Here is a 10,495-nt window from a genome sequence, read left to right on the forward strand (position 1 = left end):
TAGAAATGAATTGCAATAACGGATCCGTCCAGCGGCACCGTCAAATAGAGACAGGGCGGATCCGACAGGGTGAACAGCCTGTCGGATACGTCCTGCCGCTAGTGTGAAAATATCATTAGCATTATCTGTATCTAAGCAATATCTATATTATTCAAATATATATTCAATATGGATATTGCTTAGATAAATCCATATATTGGTGGCAGATAAGGATTTTATATAGCTGAATAATGATGATGATGATCATAATAATGATGGCCAATAATTTATTTATATTTCCCAGGGGGTGTTGAATGTGTACTATTGTGGGGGGGACGACGACGACCCAGGGCTGTAATAACGATCCCCAGATGCAGAGGGGAACGTTTACAAACTGCCACCGCTAGCCCCAGTGAATGCAGGAGGGACAAACATACCCTGTGCTGCTGGAGAAGAGATCACCTTGGTATGTACTGCACATGAGTGATCGCATAGCAGAGCCGAGGCAGTGACAAGAGCTGGAGGGGGGAGGGCACCAGAGGCTCTGACGTCTCGTTTACACAGCCTGGCCACTCCCTCAAGCAGGGAGAAGCTTGTAAACGAGACGTCACCAGCAGAGCAGGGTTACTGACGTCAGGTGTAACATGACCCTGAACTGAACTGGCCAAACAGTGATAGGTGATGAAAGTGATTTTAAGAATCTTTCACTGGTCTACAATAAATGCAATTAGAATAGATTTATTTAAGTCGGATAACCCCTTTAAATGCCGAAAAGGCTTTTGACAATGTCCGATGGGTTAAAATAGCCCAGTTCACCGATGATATATTATTTCTATTAGATCCGGAGAAGGGAGCCCCGGTGATATTGTAGGCACTTAGAGATTTTGGAATGTGTTCTGGATATCATGTCAATATCTCTAAATGTGAATTGCTGTGGACAGTGGGAAAACCTAAAGTATCCTCTGTCTCTGATCGTGACCTCGGTTTATATTTAGGGGTGAAGGTAGGAGCCACCCTCTCTGTACCAGCTGAATTACTCTCCTCTGATACATAGGATACAATCTGATCTGTTGAGATGGTTAGGACTACCTCTGAATATGGAGGATCGATGCCATCTGGTCAAAATGTCGTGCTTTGCACGGCTTCTCTATCCCTTCTCTACTGATGAAGAACGCAGACGTGCAATGTTTACTCTCCAGTTTCACCAAGTTTATCTGGCTAAGGAGGAAACCTAGGATAGGTTTATCTAAATTAATGTTGTCTAGAGAGGAGGGAGGTGTAAATTTCCCTAATCTCAGACGGTACGACTTAGCCTGCCGATTTAGACACCTCTTTGACTGGACACATGGTACCTCCTTTTATTCCAACACCATATTGGAGCAACAACTTGCCTATCCCTGAGCTCTTATGGCCCTGGCTCATTCAAGGTTGGCTACTCTCCCTCCCTCTATAAAGGGGTCTGTCCTTCTTAGGGATACCTTGGTGATGTGGAAAATCTCGTACCAACATTTTAGGCTCTCTTATCAATGCTCCAAACACTTACATCTTTGAAACAATCCTGACTTCCAGGTTGAAATGAGAAGCATTTTGTTTAGGGACACAGGAGGTCAGGTCACATCCAATCCTGTCAAGATACGGTATATCACCAATTCCATGCATTTTGCCAAAAGCTGTATTCTGACCCTAAGGATGCTCCTGTTTCTGACGTATCTTCCATTTTAGCTCGTTTACCAATTCCAAAACTGTTGCCTTCAGACACTGCCACTCTTAATCTCCCCATCATTAATGAATAACTAGACTCAACCATAATGTCCTTAAAAAGTGGGAAATCACTGGAAGAGGACGGGTTCTCTGCGCTTTATTTTAGAAAAATTTTAAGATTCTTTTGCCACATTTGAAGAGTTTCTGTGATTATATGGTGCAGGGTGGTCCACTACTTTTAGATCTCTTAAACTGCATTAATTACAGTAATCCCTAAACCTGACAAAGATCACCCACTCCTGGGAAATTATAGCTCGATATCCCTCCTTAAAGCGTTTCTGCCATCAGAAATAACGTTATGTAGCTGACTGACATTAGCGATGTGCTAATGTCAGCAGTACATAACAGTGTTCTTTATAACTCCCTGCCTGCCGCCGTTCTCTTAAAATAAAGACTTTTAAAATATGCTAATGAGCCTCTAGGTGCTACTGGGGTGTTGCTTCAGCACCTAGAGGCTCGGTCTACTCACCCTTTGGCACGCCGAGGTCCTGTTGATTGACTGTTGCATTCTCCTTATCGTCACGTAAATCCTGCACCGTTCCGTTTAGTATTTAGCACAGGCGCAGTGAGTGAAGGACGCGCTCCTGCTACCAGCTTCCTTCGGTGCAGGTGCAGTGAGGAAGCCGGCCGCAGGAGCGCGTCCTTCACTCACTGCGTCTGCGCCGAATACTAAACGGGACGGCGCAGGCGTGGGATTTACATGACTATGAGGAGAACTCGACAGTCAATCAACTGGACCTGGGCGTGCCAAAGGGTGAGTAGACCGAGCCTCTAGGTGCTGAAGCAACGCCCCAGTAGTACCTAGAGGCTCATTAACATATTTTAAAAGTGTTCATTTTAAGAGTCAATCAGGTTTTCCATTTTTTTATCCTCCTTAGTTCCGATAAGATGGTTGAATATACCTCCTTTGAGAGGTTTTGTCAGTATAGAGCAGTAGAAAAAGGATCCCTTTCTTTCATTTATTCCATGGTCAATTCCACTTTTTCTGATACTTTTATGTATTGATGGGAATCGGATTCTGTGGACACTTACTCTGGAACAATGAAATAGGGTTGTTTCGATACTAAAGTTTTGATTCGGTTTCGATACCACAAAAAAGTATTGCGATACTCAATACAATTCGATACCACGCGAAAAAAATAAAACGCCAAAAAAATCCGCATGCATTCTGCATTTTATGGAACGTCTGGCCCATAATAGAACAGTCCGATTCAATTTTTGGGGGGGACAAGGTGACTAAAAAAAGGCGAATTGTGCAGTTTATTATTATTTTTTTTCCCTGTTACGGCGTTCCCTACATAGGACATGTTTTAGCTTTTTGGACGTGGCGATATGTAATATGTTTATTTTTTATATATTTTATATGTAAAATTGGGAAAGGGGGTGATTTATACTTAATATTATAATTTTTTTTTTTTACTTTTTTGATTTAATAACTATTTCCCCTCTTAGGGGCTTAGAACCTGGGATCTTTAATTCTCTTGTCCTATTCACCCTGATAGAGCTCTATTCGGGTGAATAGGACCTCACACTCTCCTTGCTGTCCTGGGCTTTGTGCACACAGCAGCAGGGAGCTTACCATGGCAGCCAGGGCTTCAGTACCATCCTGGCTGCTATGGTAACTGATCGGAGCCCCAGGATTACACTGCTGGTGCTCTGATCAGGAGCTGCCACTGCACCACCAATGAGGAGGAGGGGAGGGGACCCTGTGGCCACTGCTACCAATGATTTTAATACTGGGGAGGAGGGGGGGTGCAGCACTGTGCCACCAATGATCATTAACATTTAATACAGGAGGCGGGTGCAGCACCTGAGGAGTTAACTGCCGCTGATCACAGCTCCCCGCCAGCACCAGCCTCCTGGATTTGTATTAAACGTTTACTTTCATTGGTGGTGCAGTGCGCCCGCCCCTCTCTCCTCATTGGTGGCAGTAGCACAGGGGGGAGGGAGAGACTGCTTCCTTCTCCCATGTGCTGCTGAGAATAACACGGAGCGCGCTGAGAGCAGCGCTCTCCATGTTCTCTGATACTAGACTGTGCAAGCCTAGTATCGAAAAAAAGGCAAATGCCGGTATCAAGGTCGATACCAGACAAAAGTATCAATTGGGTATCGAAAATTCGATACCCGAAACAACCCTACAATGGAATGAATGTTGTACGGTGATCAGCAAGGGAGGTTGGCAGGTGAAGTTGATGGAAACCTTGCTGAAGGTACTTTATAGGGTGCAATTGGTACCTACCAGATTGCATATTATACACTGCTCAAAAAAATAAAGGGAACACTTAAACAACACAATGTAACTCCAAGTCAATCACACTTCTGTGAAATCAAACTGTCCACTTAGGAAGCAACACTGAGTGACAATCAATTTCACATGCTGTTGTGCAAATGGGATAGACAACAGGTGGAAATTATAGGCAATTAGCAAGACACCCCCAATAAAGGAGTGGTTCTGCAGGTGGTAACCACAGACCACTTCTCAGTTCCTATGCTTCCTGGCTGATGTTTTGGTCACTTTTGAATGCTGGCGGTGCTTTCACTCTAGTGGTAGCATGAGACGGAGTCTACAACCCACACAAGTGGCTCAGGTAGTGCAGCTTATCCAGGATGGCACATCAATGCGAGCTGTGGCAAGAAGGTTTGCTGTGTCTGTCAGCGTAGTGTCCAGAGCATGGAGGCGTTACCAGGAGACAGGCCAGTACATCAGGAGACGTGGAGGAGGCTGTAGGAGGGCAACAACCCAGCAGCAGGACCGCTACCTCCGCCTTTGTGCAGGGAGGAACAGGAGGAGCACTGCCAGAGCCCTACAAAATGACCTCCAGCAGGCCACAAATGTGCATGTGTCTGCTCAAACGGTCAGAAACAGACTCCATGAGGGTGATATGAGGGCCCGACGTCCACAGGTGGGGGTTGTGCTTACAGCCTAACACCGTGCAGGACGTTTGGCATTTGCCAGTCAACACCAAGATTGGCAAATTCGCCACTGGCGCCCTGTGCTCTTCACAAATGAAAGCAGGTTCACACTAAGCACATGTGACAGATGTGACAGAGTCTGGAGATGCCGTGGAGAACGTTCTGCTGCCTGCAACATCCTCCAGCATGACCGGTTTGGCATTGGGTCAGTAATGGTGTGGGGTGGCATTTCTTTAGAGGGCCGCACAGCCCTCCATGTGCTCGCCAGACGTAGCCTGACTGCCATTAGGTACCGAGATGAGATCCTCAGACCCCTTGTGAGACCATATGCTGGTGCGGTTGGCCCTGGGTTCCTCCTAATGCAAGACAATGCTAGACCTCATGTGGCTGGAGTGTGTCAGCAGTTCCTGCAAGACGAAGGCATTGATGCTATGGACTGGCCCGCCCGTTCCCCAGACCTGAATCCAATTGAGCACATCTGGGACATCATGTCTCGCTCTATCCACCAACGTCACGTTGCACCACAGACTGTCCAGGAGTTGGCAGATGCTTTAGTCCAGGTCTGGGAGGAGATCCCTCAGGAGACCGTCCGCCACCTCATCAGGAGCATGCACAGGCGTTGAAGGGAGGTCATACAGGCACGTGGAGGCCAGACACACTACTGAGCCTCATTTTGACTTGTTTTAAGGACATTACATCAAAGTTGAATCAGCCTGTAGTGTGTTTTTCCACTTTAATTTTGAGTGTGACTCCAAATCCAGACCTCCATGGGTTAAAAAATTTGATTTCCATTTTTTAATTTTTGTGTGATTTTGTTGTCAGCACATTCAACTATATAAAGAACAAAGTATTTGAGAAAAATATTTAATTAATTCAGATCTAGGATGTGTTATTTTTGTGTTCCCTTTATTTTTTTGAGCAGTGTATATCAGTCATTCTCTTCTTTATGTTTTAGGGCAGGCATGCTTAACCTACGGCCCTCCAGCTGTTGAAAAACCACAATTCTCATCATGCCTGAACAGCCTACAGCAGGGTATGGTGGGAGTTGTAGTTTTACAACAGCTGTAGGGCTGCAGGTTGAGCATCCCTGTTTTAGGAAATGCCAAGAGACAGGTAAAACCCTTCACATATAATGGATCTGTCCGATAGTTAACCAATTTTGGGCCAGTATTCAGAAGGGACTGTTTGCGTCGTTCATAGAGGTCCAGCTGTCAGCTCCTGTCTACCTATTAGGTCCTATATACTAATGCAACATGTACATTTTTACTATATATTTTGATGGTCGCGTGCATACATGTTGCTTAGAGACCACCCTCTTTATCCATCTTAGCAGTTATCCAGAGAATTAAGCAAATTATGAAAAGTGACCCTCTCAGATACTAGAAAACAGTTCTCTAAGATATGGAATCTATGGATGAATTGTGCTATGTTCCCTACTTTTTGTCCCCATGACTAGGGGTGGAGTTTTTTTCTTCTTTCTCTCTCTTCGCTCTCTCTTTTACATATATCCCTAGTTGGCCGAGGGGTGGGAGGACACAGCCCCTATCATTATATAGCAGATAACTCCTTTATTTGCTTTCTTTATTGTACTTTTTTGTTTTATCCACTTGCATATTTATGTATTTCCGTTCAACATTACCAGTAAATACTTTTGAAACATAATTAGATTTTTTTGGGAGGTGAGACGGGACAAAAATTGCAATTCTTTCCACCACAAAATGAAGCATTAACTGGACACAGTTAAGAAAAGATGGGCGTGGCTAGCTAGCAACCAGTCTGTAATGTTAGCGCCGCCCACACAGAACATCCTGATGTTGGCCCCTGTGTCAGGACTGTAGAGGAGGAAAGATGTCATGGAGTGATATGGCGATGGTAAGTCATAAAGATTAAAGGGCCTACCGCAGGCAGCAAATCATATAAATTACAGGGGCCACCAGAACTGGCAACTCACTTAAGTTCCAGACAACACAGCCCCCTGGGAATCTGCTGCTGATATCTGACACATGCTCAGTACAGGCTGCAGGAAAATAAGCAGTAGATGGAATTAGAAGCTGCAATTCCAACTGAAACGGCTGCTGGAAAATGGAGGATCTCAGTGTGGAACCAGGGAAAATGCAGCTTGTGCTGAGCATGTGTGAAAGTTCAGCAGCAGCAGTGGAGGAGGTGCACTGCAACGTGCTTGACAATTAAGCTCTAGGTAGGCATTATGACTTTTTTTTAATTTTTTTTGTGAATCCACCAGCTTCATCAGGTCTAAGATCTAGTCAATAATGCAGTTTGTGTTGAGGAATGTGGGAACTGATCAGAATCCTGAACTTTGTCAGTGTATAGAAAGCTGTATAAGTCCGAATACACACGGCCGTGTTCCGTGGCCGAGAGCGGTCCGTGGTAACACGGCCTGGTTTCCTGTTGAGAGCAGGAGCGCACGGCGCAATTGGTTGCTATGACGCCGTGCGCTTCATGCCGCCGCTGCACTACAGTAATACACTATACGAGTGTATTACTGTAGTGCAGCGGCGGCATGAAGCGCACGGCGTCATAGCAACCAATGACGCCGTGCGCTCCTGCTGCTCTCAACAGGATTCCAGGCCATGTTACCACGGACCCCTCTCGGCCTCGGAACACGGCCGTGTGCATTCAGCCTAAGGCTGAAATTACATGTGTAGTTTTTTCTGGATCTAATTCCAGCCTAATAGGATTGTTATATGTTTTCTCTGCGGTTTTAATTATTATTATTTTTTTTATCTTAACAGAAAATCCCAGTAAGAATTCTGATGAAGACATCATGTTATCACTAAATTATAAAGCAGAAGATGGAGATATCATGCAGTGCTCTTCAGAAGAAAACGTCAATGTACATTTAGGACTTCACAGTATAGATCTGTTATGTAATCCTCCTAATCACGAGGAACCTTCTCCTGACCGATCACAGATTGTTACCACAAGTACAAGTCAGAAAGGGGGTAAAAGGTTCCAGTGTGGTAAAGAGTTTTCAGAAATCTCAGCTATTTCTACATACAGAAGAATTCACACAACTGAGAAACCATATTCATGTTCAGAATGTGGGAAGTGCTTTACGGAGAAATCAAATCTTCTTAGACATGTGAGAAGTCACACAGGAGAAAAAACATATTCATGTTCAGAGTGTGGGAAATGTTTTGCACAAAAGTCAGATCTTGTTAAACATAAGAGAATACACACAGGAGAGAAGCCATATTCATGTTCAAAATGTGGGAAGCGCTTTACAGAGACGTCAAATCTTCTTAGACATGAGAGAAGTCACACAGGAAAAAAAAAGTATTCTTGTTCAGAATGTGGAAAATATTTTATGGATAAACCCAGTCTTCTTATTCATGAGAAAAGTCACACAGGAGAGAAACCACATTCATCTACACAATATGGGAAAAGTTTTACACAAACATCAGACCTTGTTGCCCAAGAGAGAATTCACACAGTAGAGAAGCCATATTCATGTTCAGAATGTGATAAATGTTTTAGAGAGAAATCAAATCTTTTTAGACATAAAAAAAGTCACACGGGAGAAAAACCATATTCATGTTTAGAATGTGGGAAATGTTTTACACAAAAATCATATCTTGTTAAACATGAGAGAGTTCACACAGGTGAGAAGCCATATTCATGTTCAGAATGTTGGAAGTGCTTTACAGAGAAATCAAATCTTGTTAGACATGAGAGAATTCACACAGGTGAGAAACCATATTCATGTTCAGAATGTGGGAAATGTTTTACACAAAAATCAGATCTTGTTAAACATGAGAGAGTTCACACAGGTGAGAAACCATATTCATGTTCAGAATGTGAGAGATGCTTTAAAGATAAACCAAGTCTTGTTATTCATGAGAGAAGTCACATAGTAGAAAAACCATATTCATTTTCAGAATGTGGGAAAAAAATTGCACAAACATCAGACCTTGTTGCCCATGAGAGAATTCACACAGGAGAGAAGCCTTATTCGTGTTCAGAATGTGGGAAGTGCTTTACAGAGAAATCAAATCTTCTTAGACATGCGAGAAGTCACACAGGAGAAAAAACATATTTATGTTCAGAGTGTGGGAAATGTTTTGCACAAAAGTCAGATCTTGTTAAACATAAGAGAATTCACACAGGAGAGAAACCGTATTCATGTTCAGAATGTGGGAAGTGCTTTACAGAGAAATCAAATTTTCATAGACATGAAAGAAGTCACACAGGAAAAAAACCGTATTCATGTTCAGAATGTGGGAAATGTTTTGCACAAAAGTCAGATCTTATTAAACATGAGAGAATTCACACAGGTGAGAAACCATATTCATGTTCAGAATGTGGGAAATGCTTTATAGATAAACCAAGTCTTGTTATTCATGAGAGAATTCACACAGGAGAGAAGCCATATTCATGTTCAGAATGTGGGAAGTGCTTTACAGAGAAATCAAATCTTCATAGACATGAGAGAATTCACACAGGAAACAAACCGTATTCATGTTCAGAATGTGATAAATCTTTTACACAGAAATCAAGTCTTGTTAGTCATGAGAGAATTCACACAATGGAAAAGCCATACTCTTGATCAGAATGTAGGAAGTGCTTTACAAATAAATCCCATCTTGTTACACACAAGAAACATCACACAGCAAATAAAAACAAAGAAAACATACTCATGTTCAGTATGTGGGAAATGTTTTAAACAGAAATCAAATCTTGTTACACATGAGAGAATTCACATAGGAGAGAAGCCCTATTCATGTTCAGAATGTGGGAAATTTTTTATAGATAAGTCAAATCTGGTTAGACATGAGAGAAGTCACACACGAGAGAAGCTATTTTCGTGCTCAGAATGTGGGAAATGCTTTATATCCAAAGCAGAACTTAAGGAACATCAGACTAGTCACACAGGAGAGAAGCCGATTTGTTGTTTTATATGGGAAAAATGTTTTGTAAGGAAATAAAATTCTATATCTTATCAGATAAATAGAAACCATGTTAGGTTTTGTAATATGGGAAATGCTATAGGAGCAAAAAAATTAACTCCAGTTATTCACAGATATTAAAGGTATATTCAGGTTTCATGGAATCGATCTATTCTCAGGATCTTCAGACTGTTGGTGGTCTGACACTTGACTCCCTTGGCATCCTGAAAAAAGATCAACATACATAGTAATATAGCTTGTAAGTCTGAAAAAGACATATGTCCATCCATTTCAGTCTATTTTCCTACAAAGTGCATCCAGTGGAAAGAAAAAAAAAAAAACACGGTAGAAGACAATTTTTTTTAATTTTAGGGGAAAAATTTCCTTCCCAGTCAATCAGGCAGAATAACTTCCTTGATCAACTACCAATCTCCAGAATACTAGTTTCTATAACCTGTGATATTATTTAACTCAAGAAATACATCCAGGCCCCTCTTAAACTCTTTTAGTGAGTTCAAGACCCCCTTCCCCCGTGGCAGACAGCTCCATAGTCTCACTGCTCTTACAGTTAAGAACCATTTTCTATGTTGGTGTAGAACAGGCATGTCGAAAGTCTGGCCCGCGGGCCAATTGCGGCCTGCGTTCCGGGCTGATAAGGCCCCACAGGTAAGTTGACAAAATATAGATCTTACCCCCGCAGTGAGTCCCCGAGCGCCACTCAGGACTCCTGGGATCTCTCGCCATGCGGGACTTGACATGCTGCGGTTTTATCTTCATCCAAAATTCTGGAATGCCGGAATTTTTTCCCATTAAAATGCATTAATGCCGGATCCGTCCCCGAGTGTTCTGGCAAAACGGATCCTTTTTTTGCGGTCTGCGCATGCTCGGACCGCAAAAATTGTGAAGAATAAAATAAATTTCAATGCATTTGTCAT

General features: G+C 42.8%; 1 protein-coding gene across 1 annotated transcript; it reads left to right on the forward strand.

The window, feature by feature from the left end:
• The first annotated feature begins 3,889 nt into the window (after positions 1-3,889).
• Positions 3,890-10,153, forward strand: LOC120990683 (gastrula zinc finger protein XlCGF26.1-like). The gene is made up of 4 exons (XM_040419590.1): positions 3,890-3,950; positions 7,407-8,266; positions 8,600-8,948; positions 9,033-10,153. Exons 1-4 carry the CDS (start codon positions 3,890-3,892, stop codon positions 9,218-9,220), a joined length of 1,458 nt encoding a protein of 485 aa, XP_040275524.1. The 3' UTR covers positions 9,221-10,153.
• Positions 10,154-10,495: the final 342 nt, after the last annotated feature.

This window comes from Bufo bufo, chromosome 2 (genome assembly GCF_905171765.1).
Source record: "Bufo bufo chromosome 2, aBufBuf1.1, whole genome shotgun sequence".
Lineage (NCBI taxonomy): Eukaryota > Metazoa > Chordata > Amphibia > Anura > Bufonidae > Bufo > Bufo bufo.

What these genes read in the sequence shown, in the direction of transcription:
- LOC120990683 (XM_040419590.1), top strand. Translation starts at nt 3,890, where the DNA reads ATGTTGTACGGTGATCAGCAAGGGAGGTTGGCAGGTGAAGTTGATGGA. An exon ending in TGATGGAAACCTTGCTGAAG is followed by an intron (nt 3,951 to 7,406) that starts GTACTTTATAGG and finishes TTATCTTAACAG; the next exon opens with AAAATCCCAGTAAGAATTCT. An exon ending in ATCTTGTTAAACATGAGAGA is followed by an intron (nt 8,267 to 8,599) that starts GTTCACACAGGT and finishes GTTGCCCATGAG; the next exon opens with AGAATTCACACAGGAGAGAA.